The sequence below is a fragment of the Salvelinus fontinalis genome, chromosome 35, assembly GCF_029448725.1.
Source record: "Salvelinus fontinalis isolate EN_2023a chromosome 35, ASM2944872v1, whole genome shotgun sequence".
NCBI lineage: Eukaryota > Metazoa > Chordata > Actinopteri > Salmoniformes > Salmonidae > Salvelinus > Salvelinus fontinalis.
Window position 1 is genome coordinate 31,823,721 of NC_074699.1, and position 24,043 is coordinate 31,847,763.

The 24,043-nt window shown below is 39.9% G+C and overlaps 4 protein-coding genes across 7 annotated transcripts in view; 2 read left to right on the forward strand and 2 right to left on the reverse strand.

The window, feature by feature from the left end:
- Nucleotides 1-369: 369 nt before the first annotated feature.
- Nucleotides 370-3,248, reverse strand: emc8 (ER membrane protein complex subunit 8). Its single transcript, XM_055899964.1, has 5 exons — nucleotides 2,721-3,248; nucleotides 2,358-2,434; nucleotides 2,193-2,262; nucleotides 2,000-2,094; nucleotides 370-1,319 (listed from the first exon to the last, which is right to left on the reverse strand). The coding sequence occupies exons 1-5, from the start codon at nucleotides 2,937-2,939 to the stop codon at nucleotides 1,160-1,162; spliced, it is 621 nt and encodes a 206-aa protein (XP_055755939.1). The 5' UTR covers nucleotides 2,940-3,248; the 3' UTR covers nucleotides 370-1,159.
- Nucleotides 3,249-5,005: 1,757 nt separating this feature from the next.
- On the forward strand, nucleotides 5,006-14,175 carry LOC129834730 (cytochrome c oxidase subunit 4 isoform 1, mitochondrial-like). Of its 2 annotated transcripts, none has more exons than XM_055899967.1 (5): nucleotides 5,006-5,113; nucleotides 8,731-8,807; nucleotides 9,166-9,330; nucleotides 12,532-12,663; nucleotides 13,861-14,175. In XM_055899967.1, the coding sequence occupies exons 2-5, from the start codon at nucleotides 8,732-8,734 to the stop codon at nucleotides 13,995-13,997; spliced, it is 510 nt and encodes a 169-aa protein (XP_055755942.1). In that variant the 5' UTR covers nucleotides 5,006-5,113; nucleotide 8,731; the 3' UTR covers nucleotides 13,998-14,175. The 2 variants fall into 2 exon arrangements, with proteins under 2 accessions (XP_055755942.1, XP_055755940.1); XM_055899965.1 differs by having other exon boundaries at nucleotides 5,026-5,127.
- Nucleotides 6,662-7,187, reverse strand: LOC129834731 (histone H3.3A-like). The gene has a single exon (XM_055899968.1). It carries the CDS (start codon nucleotides 7,119-7,121, stop codon nucleotides 6,711-6,713), a length of 411 nt encoding a protein of 136 aa, XP_055755943.1. The 5' UTR covers nucleotides 7,122-7,187; the 3' UTR covers nucleotides 6,662-6,710.
- A 478-nt stretch (nucleotides 14,176-14,653) lies between the features above and the next one.
- LOC129834732 (interferon regulatory factor 8-like) overlaps nucleotides 14,654-24,043 on the forward strand; it is a 46,027-nt gene continuing 36,637 nt past the window's right edge. For all 3 annotated transcript variants that reach the window (XM_055899969.1, XM_055899971.1, XM_055899970.1), the window contains exons 1-4: nucleotides 14,654-14,981; nucleotides 17,264-17,297; nucleotides 18,108-18,190; nucleotides 18,919-18,968. In XM_055899969.1, the coding sequence (XP_055755944.1) occupies nucleotides 14,961-14,981; nucleotides 17,264-17,297; nucleotides 18,108-18,190; nucleotides 18,919-18,968 (188 nt within the window). In that variant the 5' untranslated portion in view covers nucleotides 14,654-14,960. The remainder of the gene's footprint in view (nucleotides 14,982-17,263; nucleotides 17,298-18,107; nucleotides 18,191-18,918; nucleotides 18,969-24,043) is intronic.

The following is a 24,043-nucleotide window of genomic DNA, read 5'->3' on the forward strand; positions in this document are numbered from 1 at the left end:
TGGTTTAGAATGAACTTTTCTATACTGTTTCAGCTTCTATATGTTGTCTTGATGGACCCTCATAGATTGGAAAGTATTTTCCGGCCTCCCGAGTGGTGCAGCGGTCTAAGGCACTGCATTGAATTGCTTGAGGCGTCACTACAGACCCGGGTTTGATCCCGGGCTGTGTCACAACCGGCCGTGACCGGGAGTCCCATAGGGTGACTCCATTAATATCCACTGTATGCTGTCTCAACCCAAAGTGATGGAACACTGCATCCTAAATTTAACACTCAACTCATTCAGATCTATGGATCCCTCAAGTGTGTAGGGCAGCACTAGAGTAAGGGAGTGATTTTAGAAAAAGGCATTAAAAACATGCACAATCTCTGAAAAGTTACATTTTATTTGTACATTGTCGATTTTTTTTTTTTACAAAAAGGTTTAATATATCAAAACCTCAAATAATTTTATTTAGACTTATCTTAATTCAACCTGAAATATATAATTAATCAATAATAATAACATGGATATGCTTTTATCCCGAGTGACTTAGTTTATTACCTATCCAACATCATTTATTTCAGCAATTAAAGTAAAGAATAATCAGATCATCTTTTAACAAATAAATACTAAGCTAAGAAAAACAGGAGGAAAACAGTTCTGAGAATATAAACATTAAGACTTAATAGGTAGTGAAATAAAACAACATATCTCATTGATTACAATCCTGTAATATTTCAATAAGTCACAGCTCAGAACAATAATTTATAATGTCTATCATCTCTTTAACACTACTATTTCTGAAGAACCTAAAGTATTCAATAAGTCAAAATAAATGATATTCATGTTTCCCCACCATTCAGAATTACACATACATCTTCATTAACTATTAGCATACAAAAACCATGAGAAAGAAAATTAACACCTTGCATTGAATGACACCAAGGTCTTGATCCTCCCTACTATGGGATCGAAGATCCCAATGGTACCTGTGTCCTGCTTGCCCATGAAAATAGACTGGCCAGTGCTCCGAAAGCTCTCTTCCCTGTGAGAGCAATTCACTAGGAACAAAGACTTAGCATTCAGCATTCCTGCGCTACAGTAGTATTAGCACGTCCAACGCCGTTTTGGCCGCAAGGTCTTTGTCTAGTGCAGTGCAGTCACTCGACTGGAAGGCTTAGCACAGGTGCAGCACAGACTTGTTGATCTCAGGGTTGGTCCAGTCATTCCTGAGGTCGTCTAGGTGATTGTCGAAGTCGATCAGGCTCTCGTAGGACCTGCCCTCCAGCAGAGCCGACGTGATCTTCTGAGCCTCACACCAGTCCTCAAAGCAGTCCCTGGAACACACACAAACCAACACTCCAGAACCTCAGCTCCACCTTCGAGAATCACAAATCAAATTGCATTTGTCACAAGCGCCAAATATAACTGGTGTAGACTTCACCGTGAAATGCTCGCTTACGAGCCCTTCCCAACAATGCAGAGTTTAAAAATAAAATAGTAACACGAGGAATAAATGAAAATACACAAGAATGGAGCAATATTCAGGGAGTACCAGTACCAGATCAATGTGCAGAGGTACGAGGTATTTGAGGTAGATATGTACATTAAGGCAGGGTAAAGTGACTAGGCATCAGGATAGATAATAATAGTAAAATAAATATCTACGACACTAGGTTCTATTTCACTAACAGATATAGTATACCATGTAGTTCCAAATCTTTTTCTTTGGACAGGAATAAGACACCCATCAAGAAATGATGCTTCTACAAGTCTAAAACTGCTGCAGTGTTGCAATGCGGTATGCAAGGCTGACCATATAATTACATATAGAACTCATTTCTGATCCAATCAGTAATTTTATAGGATCTCTGAGAGGTCGACAGCCTGTGTATATCGTATAGCAGTTAAGACTGTCAAATGTCTGCATGTCCAAATCTATTTGGATAAATGGCTGTTCAGTAGCTTTGATATATCTAGCCCACATTACATATTAGGAAAGCTCAGGAACACTTACGCATTACAGTCCCTGCATTTCCACTTGTTTTCATGGTGGTCATATATGGCTAATATGGGCTCATAGCAGCCCATGGTGAATCTGGTGCTGTCCACCTGAGGAACACAACATTATTAGAGATACAGTGGTCAGTGTACATTACTGAATTCAGTATTGTGGCAGTTCTGATACTGGACGGCTAATAGAGGATTACCATAATCATTGCTGCTTCGCTGAAGTTCTCTGCAATCCTGGCCCCAACTTTTTCAGCAACCTGGTTAGGTCTGTGGGAGTCAAAAGAAGACAGAGTACATTGTATATCATATCAACACAACTCTCCACAGAGCTTGAACGGGATCCTGTATCAAAATATTGTTACCTGAAGTCCTTTGTGCGCTCGTTGGCTTGGTAATACCCAGCTATGACATATTTGTTCTCTTTACACCACGTGTCAATCTGGAAGTGGGGAAAGAAAAAAATGATTAGCTTGTTTGACTTGCTGACTGAACTCAACACCACTGTGAAGGAAGTTTCTGATAAACTCCACCAATGGACAAGTTCATCAGAAACTTCCTTCACTATGATGTTGAGTTTAGCTTGACGTGTCAGCAGGACTGACAGCTGTTAATGCACTTCTACTTCAACAGCCCCAGTAACTTGCTGTGGTGAACATGCAATGGAGTAACATGAATATTTTATAAACATGATGTGAATAGAAGATAAAGACGATCAATTCACTCACCAATGTAAGTGCCACTTCCAGCATAGGTGCCAATGCAAGTGTGCCGTGGAATAGTGGTATACAATCCACACAGAGGATTGGAGTGGAGTGGCTGTCTTTTTTCTTCTCCTTCTGTTTCTCAGCAACCAGTAATCCGTTCACGGCGCAATGAGGATATTTAGCAGCATGCAAAAGCATCTTGCAATAAGCCTGAGTTGTCAATTTAATACTCATTCTCATTCCGAGATAAACACTAAACTAGCTAATTGTACAAGGATGGTCTGGAGACTGCTAGCTTGACAGCTAGCCAACGGATATCATACCCGATACAACAGAGAGACAGTGACAGCTCCGCCAGGTTGACCACGGTAATCGAGTCTCTTATAACTAGCTACCTACATTAAGGTCACTTTTCGTGAATGTTACAGTGCAGTGATGTATGTTGGTCACGACGATAACGTTATATCCTACTACAAATTCACTCTGCTTGGCTTCTCTCTGGTGGTTTGCACCGGTACTATACTACACACACACCGCTGTGAAACAGGCAAGAATAACTAAGTACTTCTGGGTCACGGATATTTGGAATCCTTCAGAATAAAAATCCAGCCCTGTATACTTATTAAAATTATGTAAAATGTGCACAATTATCGATATATTGTATACTACTTATCATACAAATAATAATTTAAAGTAATTATATAAGACATTGTCATTTATTTGTTGATATGTTTATATTTTAAAGCCTAAATGGTCATCAATGTTTTTTGTGTGTGTACTCATTTATTGCACCTTACAAAATTATTTGTACGTTGTGTCACAGTAAAAGGGGATTCCACTCTACTCAGGAGCACTTCTTGTTTCCAAATACACAGAGTTTACACCCAGAGGAGTGTTGCTGTTCATTTGGCGGCACTTAGAGTGGCCCGTCATCTTAAATCCAATCGGTTTTTCATATTGGACATACATATTGTACCTATCTGTACATTGTGTCACAGTAAAAGGGGGGTCATTCTACTCAGGAGCACATTTAGTTTCCAAATACACAGAGTTTCCACCCAGAGGAGCATCACTGCTGATTTGGTGGCCTTTAACGTGTGGCCCATCAACTTAAATCCAATGTCCAATATGAAAAATCTGTTTTATTTAAATTGATGGGCCACCCTATAAGGCCCACCAACTGAGCAGCGACACTCCTCTGGGTGTAAACTCTGTGGATTTGGAAACTTGCTCCTAAGTAGATTGGATTTTTTACTACTATGCAAAAAGAAAAACGTACTGAACAGTGTTCAAACCAAATGGGTTAATTAATAATGGTATTTACAAGTCTTTTCAAAAGTTGATTATTATAATTACTGTAATATTATTAATATTGTTATTACTATTAGTATTAATAGTAGCATTATAAATCATGTTTTGTTATTTATTACTGTTCTTACCATGATAACTATTTAGTCATCATTAGTTTTATCTCAATCTCTTCATTCAAAGAATCAATCATGGACACTATTACTGACAGTTGTGGCTGCTTTAAGTGATGTATTGTTGTCTCAACCTTCTTGCCCTTTGTGCTGTTGTTTTGTGCTGCTACCATGTTTTTGTCATGTTGTGTTGCTACCATGCTATGTTGTTGTCTTGGGTATCTCTTCATGTAGTGTTGTGTTGTCTGTCTTCTCATGATGTGTGTTTCTGTACTATATTTTTTATTTAATTTATTTTTAATCCCAGCACACGTCACTGGCAGGAGGCCTTTTGGTCGGCCTTCATTGTAAATAATAATTTGTTCTTATTGACTTGCCTAGTTAAATAAAGGTTAAATAAAATTATTTGTAATGCTGTTAACAATAATGTCAATGCTATAATATTATTTGTGCTATAATGGCGATTAACTGTATTCCTTTTTCACAAAATTCTAAGTCTGCTAACATTTCCTCATAAAATGTTACGAATTTCAACCGTTTGTATTATTTTTCATCATCTTCATTGCGAAACTTTTACTTTAAAGGAAAATCTCCGAGGTCAAGGCCTTATTCTAGCTAGGTCTTGCTTATTCTTGCTGGCGGAACGAAGGTAGCACACACCCTGGTTGAATCCCACACCGTATGGCAGGCCAAATACACCATTTTGGTTAATATCAGGGCACACCGCGTGACAGGAAGAATACCAATACTGCGCAACATGGTAGCAAATGAACACTAGTTTCGCTACATTGTCGTAAAAGTTCAAATTCAATTGCACAGCTAAATGAATCACCACGCACATTATTTTACAAACACATTTGAATATGTATATAATAGTGTGACTACTATGACCGATTGACCTTCCATAGTTTCCCATAATCCCGCGCTAGCTACGTATTTCCGGTTAATCACATATCCTTTATGGTTTTTGGAGCGTTGGCGAAACGAGAACAAGTAAGAGATTGCGGGTGAATTTTCGAAATTATTAGACGTCTGATATACAGCTGTCATAGAAAATATTATATCGTTTTTTAATGAAGATAAACATGCTACACATGTGCTGTGTAATCAGCAATGGATTTGTCAATGTTTCCGAAGAGATGTGACATTGAAGAGAGACAAGACAAGGGGCAAATAGGCAATGGTTGGCTAGGCTAGCTTCCTAGCTAACGTTAGCAAGGTGCCCTTTTCCTGTATATAGTCAGTTTTGTGGGTATTCCTCCTCATAGTAATGTGTAGTGTTACTGTGGATTTTAGACCGGAACAGGAATATTACACAATGTTGGATGTCTGCCATGTATTTGACCTTGCGCCAGTTAGCGATGATTAGCATTGTTAGTTTGCGTGTGAGCCTTCTAGCTAGCTATCGTTTGAGCCAATGGTGTGTATAACCCCCGGATGCCTGACGGGGCGGAGTATTGAGGTCACTGCGCAGTCATCTTGGTGGTACTCCTCAATTGTAAAACATATTTTGGAAGCTATAGAAATGCATTTATTAATTTCTACATTCGTTTTTGACACGTTCATTCTATTAGACACCTTCATGCATACTTTTACATTAAGCGAGAAACAAATAAATAACAATTTCCTAAAATTATATATTTGTATAGTACTAATGTTACTGTCCCCAGTACAACAACGAATATACTTAAATACATACAATTTTGTCTTTGAAACATTTAATTGAAATACTGTAGAATTCCAATCATTCCAATAGCTGACTGCTCCTACTTGTGAGTGCCAATATGGCCGACCGGTGGCTTCAAAGCATCTCAATGACCATTACATAGGTTGCAGTCCAAACACTTAAAAGACACACTATCCCCTCAGCCCTCAAATTAAGTGGACACCTCTGATGACGTATTATGACGTCTGACGAGTACACTTTCAGGGCAAGAGGCGAGGAAGGAACACATGTTTTTTTGTGGAACATCAGTTTATCACCTTTTGTGAGAATTCTGGATATTACAAATGTCTGCTTTAAAAAAATGAACAGAAAATTAAAATCAAAACCAGTAAGAAAAGGGTATCACAACCTGAGAAAGGAACTAAAATATTACCTGGATAAAAAATGGGAGAAATACATAAACATTACACTACATATAAGCCTTTGCAATGTTTTGAATCAATGTCATTTATCAATTTCAGAACAGAATTAACTATTTGTAAATGTATCCTGTAAACAGTAGAAACACTAGTTGTAAAAAAATAAATAAAATGAAAGGGTACTTGTAAAAAAAGAAAATGCATGTATATCAATTAGAAAAGCCTGTTATAATAATGTAATAGCATCGTCAATAGGATAAAATGCTTGCCCAAGATGCTTCATGCATGCACCCTTTGCCGTGCTGATTTTCACATACATTAAAGGTGTGACTCCAATCAGCTTCAAAACACATACACAAAGTACCCTAAAAGTCTTCTGCTAAGAGAACTACAGGGGACAAGACGGCACACTACTTTTAACACATCATTACTCGGATCAAGCTACTCGAGGAAAAATGGGAAGGGCGGGAAAGACGGCTTGAGGACACGTAAATTAGGGAGGCATCTAAGCGCGCTCCCCACGGATACGACGGGCCAGCTGGATGTCTTTGGGCATGATGGTGACACGCTTGGCATGGATGCTGCACAAGTTGGTGTCCTCAAACAAACCAACAAGGTATGCCTTGCTGGCCTCCTGCAGGGCACCAATGGCTGCACTCTGGAAAGGCAGGTCATTCTTGAAGTCCTGAGCGATTTCTCTCACCAAGCGCTGGAAGGGCAGCTTGCGGATCAGCAGCTCAGCGGACTTCTGGTACCGACGGATCTCATGCAGGGCCACCGTACCAGGCTTGTGGCGATGGGGCTTCTTGACCCCACCAGTAGAAGGGGCGATCTTGCAGGCAGCTTTGGTGGCCAGCTGCTTACGTGGGGCTTTGCCTCCAGTAGATTTACAGGCTGTCTGCTTGGTACGGGCCATGGCTCCTACAAATCACCTTTGATACAACAGACAATGTTAAAAATATGAATCTCGTGTCCTTATTTATTGCGTTCACACCTGGAAGGAACGATTTTTAAACGGACCGCCCTTGCCCAAAAATGTGTCACTTGTTCATCCTGCGATGATTGTTTTCAGCCACTGTAGATTGTGGGTGCTTTATACACGCTACAGTCAATTATGATTGCATGTCTACTTATATTAACTATATAATTATCAATTTACGCCTACTATATGATAGCTATCAAATTAATTATCTAACTAATGTTAGCCTGCCTAGCTGGAATTTCTGAAGAAGGAACATGTTTTCTACAATTTCCAAAAGATAACCAAACAAAAACATAATTACTTTTACGAGATGTGTGTGTGCTGTCATGTGCATTAGTAGTACAATTTCTAACCTTTTTACATTAGTTTTTACTTACACTTATATGTTGACTTCTCCATTGTTGTTTTTATGTTTTAGCTGACTTTTCTTAGCGGATGTACAATTGTCGCGAATTGGCCCTCGTTTTTAGTCGAGTTTGCGAGTGTACAATTAAGTTCACTCCGGGACCTGAAACTCCCCATAATTCAATTTGCGTCGATTGGTTTGAACCAATACCTGGGCTTGAGGAGATGATGAATATGATGACATTTCCTCTGACGTCCAGATCCTTCAATTCAAAGTCCCATTAACCAGTTCTGCAAATGTTATGTCAAAACGTTCAGTACTCAACAATATATGGTGTTTCATAGAGCAACTATTGTCATTACTGCCGTTACTCATGGTTTGTACTTCCAATAAAGGTCAAAGTAAAAACACATTTTTGTTGACCTTTTTTGGAAGTGCATGCCATGCGTAACATCAGTAATAACAATAGTAGTTATTTGAAACTCCATATTTTGATGAGTCCAGAATGCATTTTTGCATAATTAAAGTTTGCAGAGCTGGCTAATGGGACTTTAACTGAAGGATCCTGGGCGTCGGAGGAAATCTCATATTCATCCCCTCCACAAGCCCAGGTACTAGTTCAGCTAACGTTAGCCTAGGTTGAAAATAACATATCATTATTTTCAACATATATGTTAGCTAGCTATCTATTAGCCTGTCTAATGTTACCATTGAAATGTTTGGTTAATGGAAGCTTGAAATGTCCACTGCTGATGGGATGGCTAGTTAGGTTTAGTTTGCTAGGCAACTTTCTAGCATAGACATTTTAGCTGGGTAACTTTATCTAGGTTAACGTAGCTAAGTAGCTAGCTAGTTTTTCCTATTTTTTGCCAGCTCTGTTTCTTAGATTTGTATTTGTTACAAAAACTGGTTGCTGGCTATGTGTGCTTGGGCAGTGACCATAACTAGTTGCTAAATGTCAGATTAGGGAGGTGTGCAGTTTCATAAATTATTTTGTTGAACAGTTGCTATTTTTTGACAAATTGATTAAGAAAAAAACTATTTTACAAAGACCTGATGGCTAGCCGCTAGGCTATAGTTCCATGTCATCAGAATAACCTCTTTGCGATTCGTTGGTCAGTAATGTTTTGTTACATTAGTAGCTAGCGATATTCATTTTTCATCAAGGTTTTTCTCATACATGTTATTTTCTTTCAGAATGCTGGCCACCAGAGCCCTTAGCCTTGTTGGCAAACGTGCCATTTCCACATCAATCTGTGTACGTGGGGGTCATGGTGAGTGACTGTTGGCAGCACACACCACGTACTTGACCTTCATGGTATGGGCCTTTAAACCACCGTCTGTAAATTGTACCTACCACTAAAAAGTTGGCACACAAACAAATGTTAACAATGGATCAAATACACCACCACCAGCATGGTTTGGAGATGTACAGTAATCAGAAAATACCAGTTTATTGTAGAATTAGAGATTAAGTTTTTTTTTAGGTAAACTGAAAAAGCAGTTATGCGGCTCCCATGGGCACACAATATGTATTTGCATATACACATATTTGCTAAGCAGGTCCCATGCAGGCTTGAATTTACTGGTTGTGTGTCAGTCCTATGTAGTAACATGGTAAGTTTCCTGCAGGTGTTGCCAAGGTGGACGACTACGCTCTCCCAGCCTACTTTGACAGGCGGGAGAACCCCCTCCCAGACGTCCAGTTTGTGACAGAGCTGAATGCAGTGCAGAAGTCCTTAAAGGAGAAGGAGAAGGGCTCCTGGGCCACACTCTCCAATGAGGAGAAGATTGCATGTAAGTGGTTTTCACCTTTGTTGTTGAATACTTGACATTTGTCATTTTTTTTTTTGCTTACTCAAAACAAGACAGAAGTATTGTTTGCCTATCTGTTCTGTTAGTAGGGATATAATGATTCACCGATACGCGTCGGTCCCCGGTTCAAATGTTTAAGATGTGAGTGCATCTGTCTGTGGGAGCCCAAACCGATCCATATGTAGCATGCATCGGTAAGAACAAATTAAACTGTTACGAATCGGTTCCCTAATGTTTATTACGCCTTTTTTTTGTTGCCTTATTCTGAAAATAACTAATCTGTTTGAATTGATGCGTCCTCTCCTTCAGCCTCTCCTTCAGCCTATCACACTTTTATGCATGTAACTGCATGTGATATTGATCTACAAGTCAGATAACTGCGCAGTGCGGGAGACGCAGCTGCTCGCGCCAACGAGAGGTAGCGCTACCCTATCCCAGTTCTAATATTCGTAGGCAACATCTGCACAGCACCTTCAGCATTTAGATGTTTTTAAAATGGCTTTTACAATATTAAATTGGTTGTCCCTCAATTAATAAAACCTATGTAATTTGCTGGGTCATTTAGCTAGGCTTCCATCCAATTGGAATATTCTCAAATCTGCATAAAAACCATATGCAGATTTTCTTCACACAATTTTCCATCCAATTGACTTGTTGGGGATAAAAGGCTGGCGTTGTGCACATAAAAATAGCGTTTGCGGTTAAATTCTCATGTACCGAATAGAAAATACAAGATAAATGGGTTTCCACTGCATTTTCAACTCTACTGATGGTTTTCTCACAAAAAAAAAAAATTATATAGTGAGTGTACCCACTCTGGTATTGGCACATGTACTGTAGCCATCAGGTCGCAGACACAGTGTGGGTATAGCCTACATGAGATTATTATGGACAAAAGAGAGATTATTTTTGTCACGGCAGCCAAGCGTCAACGATCATGTCACCAGAATAAGACACTCTATTTATTGGGAGGTAGCATCAAGCTCATCACCTGCACTTTCACCACTCTGTGAAGTTCACTTATTTCATCTGTATCCTCATAAACTGCATGCTTTCCTGACAAGTCCTAATGTGGGAGGATCACACGTCATTGCGTGACTCCAAGTTTACTTCGATATACTGGTTATGTAGCGGTATTTATTAGAGAGGGGTAAATATAAAGATTTTGTTCGGGCGCCAGGCAGGTATTAACCATGCCGAAAGGAAAAGAGTAGATTAGAGAGAGTACCACTACCAGACCCACACACATCAGCAGAAGAGACTGCTTCGAGTGTAGCCTGTTTGCCAGATAGCCAGTGGAGAGAAAAGAGGAGACACCATATAAACCCATGTCACAGCAGAGGGGTAACCCCACCAATAATACCTCATACAATAATAATAATGGCAGAACAATTGAACGGCAACTTCATAGAAACAACTTACAAGAAAGAACCCAGTCGTCAACAGAGGATTTGCAATCATCTGTATTATCTTCCAGTGGAGGAGTGCAGAGGGTATGAATGTGGGGGGTGTTCATACACAAAACAAAGGCCTTAAAAATGTCCACAATCTTCTCGACCACATGTCATTAGTACACCCCGCCTCAATACAGTTGAAGTAACAATCCACAACTTGCAAGCAACCTCCCTTTTAACTAAAAAGTCAACCCAAATACTTCTGGCAGGGCAATAATAGTCCAACACTAATGAACATCAACGGGAAGTGCATTTAAAAAATAGAAAGTCTGTTGCAGGGTAAAGCACTGGAACGAGAGGAGAGAAAGAGAACAAGAGATCTTAGTACACCGGCAAGCCGGAAGACCACAGCTGTCTGACCGTCTGATTTGTTGGTTTGTATGTCAAAGCTTCGCAACAATGTTGCTACTAATCCATGCGATCCATAACTGGTGTGGTCCCAAACGAAAACAACCACGACCTAGAGCGGTCACACTGATGATTTAGTTAAATACTTTATAAACTACACACGCTGAAAATTAACAAGGACGTCTGCAGCATAGCACACACAATCAAACTGTCGCGCCACCCAAGAGCTCCTCCCCAGAGACCTGAAAGAGCCATCTTTATTTCCTCCTTCCTTACTGCTGATGCGCTCTTAAAGTGGCAGCGCACGGTGAAGGCGCCGTGCAGGATTTCACCACAATTATATCAATATTTGCTCATGTAAGTGTTTCCACCGACATTTCAAGCATAATTAATTTACAGACACTAAAGGATCCCACCTTGTCTAGCGTATTTTATTTTGTTGACATTTGAAAGTTTACTGACAAATTTTCCATCAGGCATGGCATAACTTTTTTGAGTTCTGACATGTACTTTACTTGCATTAAAAGGTTGGATGGAAACCTGGTTTGTGTTACCAAATGCGCTGTAGAAAATAGTTTTACATGTGGTGCTGTTTAGGCTACCGGAGTGGACACAACTCACATCTTGCTGATTGCACATCTAACTGCTGATTAGGGTTTTTCGATTGCCAAGTTCACCATACAAAATATTTTTGTTCTGCTTTAAACAGTTAATGGATTTGGTCATTTTTACATGAACAGGGTAAAGGTGTATTTCATTTCAAGGACAGCAATCATATTTGCTAGCCGCACTGGTCAGAACGGGAGAAGAGAGCCGCTCTGGTTCCAAACTGTCAATACCATTCACTTTTGAGAGGTGAAATCTAAACCTGGGTTATATTAATTGGCTATGTATGTAAAAGCTAATTTCTTAAGATAAATATATACATTTTACTAGCTCAAATTGCAGTGTGGGGACAAGACATAAATTGCCCCCCCTAATCTGATAGTGGTAGATGCTCAGTCTGCCCTATGGATCAACTCACACGTTACATTACACACACGGCAGAAATACTTTTCTATCATACAGCAACGACAAGCCATGGTTCGTTCACTCAGCTCAGAGAAGTCAGCTCAGACAGATCGAACTCAGCTTCTGAGCTCCATCGCTATCGGATATTAATTTAGAATGGAAAATGAATGTGTTCATGCCCTTGTTAATCGCATCGACTCATTCCACTAATTAAATCAAATCGTTTCAAACTACAAATATCGTTCCTGCATCGGAACCCATGTATCTAGATGCATATTGAATCGTGCTTGTAAGGAGCAATGTACATCCCTACCCGTTAGGCTGTGTTAAATGTTATCTAACAAGTCTTGCATTTTCTTTTTTCCTACAGTGTACCGTATTAGCTTCAAGCAGAGCTTCGCAGAGATGAACGAGGGCACAAAGGAGTGGAAATCAGTTATCGCAGGAATGTTCTTCTTTATTGGCATGACAGGACTGGTTGTCCTATGGCAGAGGAAGTTTGGTATGTCTTCTAATAAGAAAAGGAATGAGAACATTTATTGTGGATGGAGTCTGTGATCGTTCAGTTGTAATATACTGAACAAAAAATATCAACGCAACAATTTCAGATTTTACTGAGTTAAAGTTCAAGTAAGGAAATAAATAAATAAGGCCCTAATCTATAGATTTCACGTGACTGGGTAGGGGTGCAGCCATGGGTGGGCCTTGGAGGGCATAGGCCCACTCACTAGGGAGCCAGGCCCAGCCAATCAGGATGAGGTTTATCCCCAGAAAAGGGCATTATTCCAGACAGAAATACTCCTCAGCATCCCCCCCACCCACCCTCAGACGATCCTGCAGGTGAAGAAGCTGGATGTGGAGATCTAGGGCTGGCGTGGTAACACATGGTCTGCGGTTGTGAGGCCGGCTGGACGTACTGACAAATTCTCTAAAACAACATTGGAGGCAGAGATGGATATTAAATTCTCTAGCAACAGCTCTGGTGGACCTTCCTGCAGTCAGCATGCCAATTGCACACTCCCCCAACTTGAGACATCTGTTACATTATGTTGTGTGACAAACTGCACATTTTAGAATGGCCTTTTATTGTCCCCAGCACAAGGTGCACCTGTTTAATGATCATGCTGTTTAATCAGCTTCTTGATATGCCACAACTGTCAGGATGGATGATCTTGGCAAAGGATAAATGCTCACTCAAAGGGCTGTAAACAAATTTGTGCTCAAAATTTGAGCGAAATAAGCTTTGTGTGGAACATTTCTTGGCTGTTTTATTTCATCTCATAAAACATGGATCCAACACTTTACATGTTGCGTTTATATTTTTGTTCAGTGTTTGTTGATGTTAATGGTTTTTCCACCCACCTGTTAAAAGCCATAAGTCAGCATTATTTTGCAATGACATGGATATACAATATATTATTTTCAGACATATTTATACAATATATTATTTGACATAATTCAAATACTGTATTTGGCCATCAGTGCCCCTTCAAATAAATGGGTTGTGTGTCTTCTCTGCCCAATGTATTGCCTCAACCATAATTGGTGTAACTGACCACCAACCAGGTTGGTATTGTGAAACAGAATGTTTCAATTATAATTACCATGGTAGATAAATGTTCAATACAGACTATTAGAGAATAGATGTCCATAGGTGAACTTTGAGGCAGAGCCTAACAAGCTATCTGTCTCGCTGCAGTGTACGGACCTGTCCCCCCCACCTTTGAGTCAGAATGGAAAGAGAAGGAGGTGCAGAGGATGCTGGACATGAGGATCAACCCTGTGGAGGGCTTCTCAGCCAAATGGGACTATGAGAACAAGGAATGGAAGAAGTAAACCAACCATCCAGAGGACCATGTTACATACCATGACACCAACAAACGTACAAACATACCAATTACTTGTCTGTTATCTATTGTCCACATTACCTCAGTCAGTACGTTTTGGAAGGCCTCTTCCTCTTAAGGTTATCATGTATTATAGAGAAAAATAAAGTTCCTATGTTTACCCAATAGTATGTCTCCACTTTGCTGTTATACTACCATGTGGAGGGTTAAATGACACTGGAGGAGTAGGCCCTACATGTCAGGTATAGGTGTAGGGCTTACTAGTACAAGGAACATCATAAACGGCATAAGTGTGATATTTCCACATCGATGGTTTTCCCTATTTTTTAAAAACTGGCAAGATTTGTTTTGTTGCCTCTAACTGTGTGAAACCTGTACTGGGGTCAATAAATTGTAAAGCACCATGTTTTTAGTTGCCATTTTTAAGGAATCCACGCTGTAGTCCTGGATTAGGCTATGGCAAGCATTTGTGGGTTTACAGGAATGAAAAAAGCATAGGCTATCAGATCATTCCAATACTTCAAATGCATATATTTAGCACATAGTACAAAGCAGTAGTACTGAATGAATTGATAATCCTTTCCAGCTCTGAGATCGCGAAACCCGCGCGGACTGGTTTGCATTACGGTCCCATGTACCAATGAAATCATTTATCGGGGGAAACCCGGAAGAGGATTATGGAGCGCAGGTCATACAGAGCAACATTATGGCGATCGTCTTGTGAAGCAATGTAGACAAAGCGGTCAAAAGTACACCCATGTTGATCTACAGAGGCGCAAAGTGGTCTCGCTAGTGACCGACCGACCGACCATTTCGCAATCATTCGCTGGCACCCCTTCATGTTAGTGAAAGTCCGTCCATGTTCTTTTCCAATATTTTGCGTTGTTGCATTGAGACGTAAATACTCAGCTGTATTTTAAATTCTTCATAATCGTTATCGCCTGCGAGAGACATGGGGAATGGAATGAACAAGGTAGGGGCCTTTGTGTTTTTGTTATTAATGTAGCTGTTCTGTTCAATGGCTTTTGATTGTAGCAAGGCACTTCCTTGCTACACTTCCTCCGTGAACGTTGCACATAGATATGCGCGGAATAGATTGTCATGTTATTTACATCAACCATCTACATGCAACGCTGAAGTCCCCTGAATAAAACCAAAGGGTATGCTACTCATCACACACTGTCACTTGATATAATAACGTGATAACTCATACAGGTTTGGATTTAGGGTATCAAATGGAGAAAACACTTAGCCCTTCTATTTTGACTGTTTTAAAGCCCGTATTGTGATCTGTCAATCGTTGGGTGTTTAAATGTTTTGTATATACAGTACCAGTCAAAGGTTTGGCCACATGTATTCATTCAAGGTTTTGTCTTTATTTTTTAATATTGTCTACATTGTAGAATAACAGTGAAGACATCAAAACTATGAAATAACACATGGAATCATGTAGTAACCAAAAAAGTGTTAAACAAATGAAAATATATTTTATATTTGAGTTTCTTCAAAGTAGTCACCCTTTGCCTTGATGACAGCTTTATACACTCTTGGTATTCTCTCAACCAGCTTCATGAGGTAGTCATCTGGAATGCATTTCAATTAACACGTGTGCCTTGTTAATTTGTGGAATATCTTTCCTTCTTAATGTGTTTGAGCCAATCAGTTGTATTGTGACAAGGTAAGGGTGGTATACAGAAGATAGCCCTATTTGGCAAAATACCAAGTCCATATGATGGCAAGAACAGCTCAAATAAGCAAAGAGAAATGACAGTTCATCATAAATTTAAGACATGAAGGTTAGTCAATGCAGAAAATGTAAAGAACTTTGAAAGTTTCTTCAAGTGAAGTCGCCAAAACCATGAATCCCTGTGATGAAACTGGCCCTCATGAGGACCGCCACAGGAAAGGAAGACCAAGAGTTACTTCTGCTGCAGAGGATAAGTTAATTAGAGTTGCAGCCCAAATAAATGCCTCACAGAGTTCAAGTAACAGACACATCTCAACATCCACTGTTCAGAGGAGACTGCGTGAATCAGGCATTCATGGTTGAATTGCTGCAAAGAAACCACTACTAAAGGACACCAATAAGAAGAGACTTGCTTGGCCAAGAAACACGAGCAATGGACATTAGACCAGTGGAAATATTTTCCTTTGGTCTGATGAGTCCAAATATGAGATTTTTCATTCCAACCGCTGTGTCTTTGTGAGACAGAGTAGGTGAACGGATAATCTCTGCATGTGTGGTTCCCACCATGAAGCATGGACGTATGATAGTGTGGGAGTGCTTTGCTGGTGTCATTGCGTTGATTTATTTAGAATTCAAGGCACACTTAACCAGCATGGCTATCCCAGCATTCTGCAGTGATACGCCATCCCATCTGGTTTACGCTCAGTGGGACTATCATTTGTTTTTCAACAGGACAATGACCCAACACACCTCCAGGCTGTGTAAGGGCTATTTGACCAAGAAGGAGAGTGATGGAGTGCTGCATCAGATGACCTGGCCTCCACAATCACCCAACCTCATCCCTATTGAGATGGTTTGGGATGAGTTGGACCTCAGAGTGAAGGAAAAGCAACCAACAAGTGCTTAGCATTGCTTGTTTTGTTTAACACTTTTTTGGGGTTAATACATTATTCCATTTGTGTTATTACATAGTGTTTATGTCTTCACTATTATTCTACAATGTAGAAAATAGTAAAAATAAAGAAAAACCCTGGAATGAGTGGGTGTCTCCGCTTTTGACTGGTACTGTATATATTACACTTCTTAGTGTCCCGTTAACGGTGATGGGAGTGTCCAGAAGCACCTCTGGGCACCACTAATTCCACCCTGACTGAAGCTCTAAGCTTATCTGAATTTCAGAGGACACTAACATCATAGGCAGGCATATACTTTTTATTTTGAAGTCTTAAGTAATGCTGGAGTCTTGTAATGTCTAGATGAGATCATGATCGGATCGCTACAGCTTTATTGCACAGCTTTGTGTCAACATGGCCTTAACCATCAGTTGGTTCAGTGCTCCTCACTCCCAGTCATGTCAGGCAATACTATGTATTACATGCCCTATAAGGCTTGACTTAGCTATGAGAACGGTTCCTGTTTGTTTTCTCAATTGGGAAAATACTGTTTGACCAAACTGGACACCTGAATACATCCTATGACCATAGATAAGGAGCATCACTAAGGTTAAGGCCATGCTCAAATTGTGAATATCTAACTAGTGAAATGTCTCTTTGTTTTCCTATTTGCAGGTTGTTGATGGGGTCTACCTGGGAAATATCAGAGGTGGGAACAAGATTCTGTTGAAATCCATTCAGTTGTTTTATATGTTGCACAGTCAGGCATCCCACCCAAGAGACAACACTCACTCTAATTCACTAGGTGTGGCAGCAGCAGCAGCTTGCTTGAATCCAGGGCAGCTTTCAAAGAGACTCAGGCATTTTCTTCTGTTATTGATGCACATGAGCTTTACTTTCTCTGTCCTTATGTTGTTGATACGTTACCTGCAGGTATGGTCAAATGCTACAAGGGAAGAGATGACAAGAATATCTAGTGAGTGGACTATAGTTATGTATAGATCGAAATAGAGTAGCAGAAGGTTATACGTATACTGTAGCTCAATTAACTAAGGCATGGCCTGAATTAAGGCTGCTGCATGCATCATACTGTATCCATCAGTAGCATATAGCACATTTACTCCCTCTGATAATGTTGGGGATTAATCAAAAGAAAAGTAAAAAAATGTTTAAGGCAAACACATACATCGTGTACAATATTGGGCAATATTTCTGCTCCTCAGCCAAGGGGGTTTCTGCCCTACCAGCTTAATGTGACATCTACCCTGCTATAATGTTACCCATACTAATGATGGCTTCACAAGATGGTCCAAGTACTGCTCACACACTGAAAATAGCTTTAAGTGACAAGGCCAAATGATTGCTACCCAAATTACAGCCACACTATCACAGATGCTGCTTCTGGGCAAGCCACTCCTGGGTCTTAAACACTTCAACACATCTCTCCTTATGACATTGCTTTGTCTACTGAGGATCTCATAGAAATTCACATTTTCTCCCTCCCTTCATCTTTTCCCAGACTCTGAGAACAGAGAAAGTTTGTCCCAGAACAACATCACCCACATCCTGTCTGTGTATAACAATGCTAAACCCGTGCTGGAGGTGAGTGGGGCAGGTGGCCATAGAGGACCCAAGGCCAGTTTCACAGACAGACTGAATAAATTGTTGTCTTGAGTCGTCTGGAGTAGGCTTCATTCTGGCTTAGTTGGTCATGAACTGAAAAAGGGATTTCATGACCATTGACTATAACCTTGAATAACATGTCTTACATGAGTCAAACTCATTGAAATTATTTTTTACTTCCTCATACTCAGTCAGTAAATATGGTACTTTGTCTCAAATTCTAGAGAGATGTCTAATAACTTTTTGGGTCAGTATTCAGTTCCTTGGATTTGATTCATGGGAATTGTGAAGTGTAATGAAATCTGTACATTTTGTAAAAGTGGAAAACATTGACTTTGTAGTACACAGTTGTTGCCAGCTGGGGGTAGTGGTGTCTCACAGTTTAATACATACCAGTGACATTGGGCTGTAGAACTTTAGACAAAGCTTTAACTGTTCATTAAAGCACTTCACTCTACTTGAAGCATCAAATGTTTGTTTTATTTGACCTATGGGGTTCATTTATAATACTCAGTTGAGTATGTGTGTGCATTTACAATGTGCAGTTGATGACCACACACCTTACCTACTAATTACTATGCTAATTGACAGAAAGTGAAGGATATACAGCTGATAAACTGTACTGTGAATCCATGTAGATGGTATGTGTTGTGTGCAGAACAAAACGGACCTTTGTGTTTGTACTCCTTTTTGTTTACCTCTCACAGGACATGACCTACCTGTGTATCCACGCAGCTGATGCGTCTAGCCAGAACCTGTGAGTTACCACGCACACACACACACCCTATTCATTGTCAAACAAATCCACCAACACAAGCCACTCCACTGTGTACCATCGTCAGAGGTCCTTCTTTTCTTCCTGTGAACAAGACATGACTCGTGTCATTTTGTTGAACATAACTCTTCAGTTTGTGACTCCAGGGTGTCACGCAGGCAGGAAAAGTAGATTAGTCACTTTGTCGTTGAAACAACTGAAATAAGCCTGGAAGTCTTTTAAAGGTTCATACAGTATGTATCAGGTAGAGATAAACAAGGTACCTACATTATCAAGTCAGGGACCAATAATAATAAGACCTGATAATCTAAAGGACTCTGAGAGAAAGACATCTCAGTTTGACTTGTCTGGCTCTGCTATCAGAGCAGGAAAGAGTGTGGAGATGGTGCAGTATTTTAAATGGCTGTAGTTTTATATAGACCCCATCCCCACTGTGTGAAATGAGCTAGATAGACTGCTGCTGCTTCACGTGTGTTATCAAGTCCCCCTCTGTCATTGTAGCAGCAGACCAAAACATTTACTTCTCTGTCTCTAAGCTGCTCTCATGTTTGGTGGGTCGCCATTGGCATACTACCATTTAGTATAAATACTGAAAATGTTATAAAACAAGTTGCAGAAATGTAACAGTTGAAAATAAAAACTAATCAGGGGTTGGAACCGAAGAGAAAAAAAATGCCTGGAACGTAAAATAACGTTATTAAAGGGTGTCCTTGCTTTTAAAATAACGGTTCTGCTCCAGAACAGTATGGATCACTTTCATTCCCGGTTCCATTTGTGTTCCTTGAAAAATGTCATTATTTTCCGGTTTTCGGTTCTGTTCCTTGAACCGGTTCCAACCCATGAAAATAATAATACAAATGCTGTAACACACGAGAATCATTTCAGTAGTAAGGGACTCCGACTCTAGTGTTGTGGTGGTCTTTGGAGGCAGGTCTTTCATGTCACTTGATTACACATTGTGGTTATTTGAAAAGAAAAGTAGTGTCAGAGTCCCCCTAGCATCACATGGTAACCCTGTGATGTCTCTCCAAGTGACTTGACAGCTGAGTGTAGAGTCCCTGTAGCACTGAGACCATTCTGCTCTGCTCTGTGTGGGTGTCCTTCCTTCCACCCATGCCATTATCACTTTCACATTCAGTCTTTAGTAGAGTTGAATATTTTCCCGGTATTTAAAAAATGTTCCATCCCGAGAATAAATCACTTTTCTCTCGGGCACCCGATATTTCCCGCCAAATCCGGAAGTGTCATTCCAAAGCATGTAAAACATATACACTGAGTGTACCAAACATTAGGAACACCTATCCTAATATTGAGTTGCTCCCCCTTGTGCCCTCAGAACAGCCTCAATTAATCGGAGCATGGACTCTACAAGGTGTCGAATCCATTCCACAGGAATGCTGGCACATGTTGACTCCCAATGCTTTCCACAGTTAACTGGATGTCCTTTGGGTAGTGGGTCCAGCAGTGTTGCAGTTCTTGACACACTCAAACTGGTGCACCTGACACCTACTACCATACCCCGTTCAAAGGCACTTAAATCTTTTGTCTTGCCCATTCAACCAATGAATGGCACACATACACAATCCATGTCTCAATTGTGTCAAGGCTTAAAAATATTTTTTCCACCTGTCTCTTCCCCTTCTTGTACACTGATTGAAGTGGATTTAACAAGCGATATCATTAAGTGATGATAACTTTCACCTGGATTAGAGGTCGATTTCAAGTTTTCATAACAATCGGTAAACAGCTTTTTATGGTGATTATGGCCGATTACATTGCAATCCATGAGGAGACTGCGTGCCAGGCTGACCACATGTTACGCGAGTGCAGCATCAAAATGACCTTGTGGCTGCAAGGAGCCAAGGTAAGTTGCTAGCTAGCATTAAACTTATAAAAAAAACAATCAATCTTCACATAATCACTAGTTAACTACACATGGTTGAAGATATTACTAGGTTAACTATCTTGTTCTGCGTTGCATATAATCAATGCGGTGCCTATTAATTTATCATCAAATCACAGCCTACTTCAACTTGATTTAACAAAAGCGCATTCGTGAGAAAAGCACAATCGTTGCAATAATGTACCCAACCACAAACATCAATGCCTTTCTTAAAATCAATACACAAGTATATATTTTTTAAACCTGCATATGTAGTTAAAATAAATTCATGTCAGCAGGCAATATTAACTAGGGAAATTGTGTCACTTCCCTTGTGTTCAGTGCAAGCATAGTCAGGGTATATGCAGCAGTTTAGGCCGCCTGGCTCGTTGCGAACTGTTGAAAGGCCATTTATTCCTAACAAAGACCGTAATGAATTTACCAGAATTTTACATAATTATGACATAACATTGAAGGTTGTGCAATGTAACAGTAATATTTAGACTTAAGGTTGCCACCCGTTCGATAAAATACGGAACGGTTCCGTATTTCACTGAAAGAATAAACGTTTTCGAAATTATAGTTTCCGGATTTGACCATATTAATGACCAAAGGCTCGTATTTTTGTGTGTTTATTATATTATAATTAAGTATATGATTTGATAGAGCAGTCTGACTAAGCGGTGGTAGGCAGCAGCAGGCTCGTAAGCATTCATTCAAACAGCAGCTCTTAGCAATGCTGGGATGCACAGCTCTGTTTATGACTTCAAGCCTATCAACTCCTGAGATTAGGCTGGCAATACTAAAGTGCCTATTAGAACATCCAATAGTCAAAGGTATATGAAATACAAATGGTATAGAGAGAAATAGTCCTATAATTCCTATAGTAACTACAACCTAAAACTTCTTAACTGGAAATATTGAAGACTCATGTTAAAAGGAACCACCAGCTTTCATATGTTCTCATGTTCTGAGCAAGGAACTTAAACGTTAGCTTTTTTACATGGCACATATTGCACTTTCACTTTCTTCTCCAACACAGTTTTTTTACATTATTTAAACCAAATTGAACATGTTTCATTATTTATGAGACTAAATTGATTTTATTTATGTATTATACTAAGTTAAAATAAGTGTTCATTGTACATTCAGTATTGTTGTCATTTATTACAAAGATATGAATAAAAATCGGCCGATTAATCGGTATCGGCTTTTTTTGGACCTCCAATTGATATCTGCGTTGAAAAATCATAGTTGGTCGACCTCTAACCTGGATTCACTTGGTCAGTCTATGTCATAGAAAGAACAATATTTGGTACACTGGGCAAGTATGTCTGGAATAGATTAGAGCTTTGATCGGCATGAAAATTCAAATCTCAGTATATATTGGCGCGTTATGTTCAGTAGTTCCAAAAACATCCGGTGATTTTGCAGAGAGCCACATCAATTTACAGAAATACTCATCATAAATGTTGATGAAAATACAAGGGTTATACATGGAACTTTAGATAAACTTCTCCTTAATGCAACCGCTGTGTCAGATTTCAAAAAAGCTTTACCGAAAAAGCCCACCATGCAATAATCTGAGTACAGTGCTCAGAGACCAAAACAAGCCAAACAGATATCCGCCATGTTGTGTGGTCAACAGAAGTCAGAAATAGCATTATAAATATTCACTTACCTTTGATGATCTTCATCAGAATGCACTCCCAGGAATCCCAGTTCCACCATAAATGTTTGATTTGTTCGATAAAGTTAATCATTTATGTCCAAATACCTCCTTTTTGTTCGCGCGTTTAATTCCAAAATCCAAATTGTTGACGAGCAGGTCAGACGAAAAGTCAAAAATTCCATTACAGTTCGTAGAAACATGTCAAGCGATGTATAGAATCAATCTTTAGGATGTTTTTAACATAAATCTTCAATAAGGTTTCAACCGGAGAATTCCTTTGTCTTCAGAAATGCGATGGAACGCAGGTCGCTCTCACGGGTGCACGCGTGACCAGCTCTTGCCAGACACCTGACTCAAAGAGCTCTCCTTCCCTCATTCTTCACAGTAGAAGCCTGAAACAAGGTTCTAAAGACATCTGTTGGAAGCCTTAGGAAGTGCAATATGACCCCAAAGACACTGTATATTGGATAGACAAACCTACAAACCTCAGATTTCCCACTTCCTGGTTGGATTCTTTCTCGGGTTTTTGCCAGTCATGTGAGTTCTGTTATACTCACAGACATCATTCAAACAGTTTTAGAAACTTCAGAGTGTTTTCTATCCAAATCTACTAATAATATGCATATCTTAGCTTCTGGGACTGAGTAGCAGGCAGTTTACTCTGGGCACCTCTGGGCACCTTATTCATCCAAGCTACTCAGTACTGCCCCCAGCCATAAGAAGTGAAGTGTGCCTTGAATTCTAAATAAATTACCGACAGTGTCACCATCAAAGCACCCCCACACCATCACACCTCCTCCTCCATGCTCCACGGTGGGAGCCACACGTGGAGATCATCCGTTAACCTATTCTGTGTCTCACAAAGACATGGCGGTTGGAACCAAAAATCTAAATTCTGAACTCATCTGACAAAAGGACAGATTTCCACCGGTCTAATGTCCATTGCTCGTGTTTCTTGGCCAAGCAAGTCTCTTCTTCTTATTGGTGTCCTTTAGTAGGGGTTTCTTTGCAGCAATTTGACCATGAAGGCCTGATTTACACCGTCTCCTCTGAACAGTTGATGTTGAGATGTGTCTGTTACTTGAACTCTGTGAAGCATTTATTTGGGCTGCAATTTCTGAGGCTGGTAACTCTAATGAACTTATTCTCTGCAGCAGAGGTAACTCTGGGTCTTCCTTTCCTGTGGTGGTCCTCATGAGAGCCAGTTTCATCACAGCGCTTGATGGTTTTTGCGACTGCACTTGAAGAAACTTTCAAATTTCTTGAAATGTTCCGTATTGACTGATCTTCATGTCTTAAAGTAATGGATGGACTGTCATTTCTCTTTGCTTATTTGAGCTGTTCTTGCCATAACATGGACTTGGTATTTTACCAAATAGGGCTATCTTCTGTAAACCAACCCTACCTTGTCACAACACAACTGATTGCCTCAAACGCATTAAGGATAAAAATTCCACAAATGTACTTTTTACAAGGCACACCTGTTAATTGAAATGCATTTCA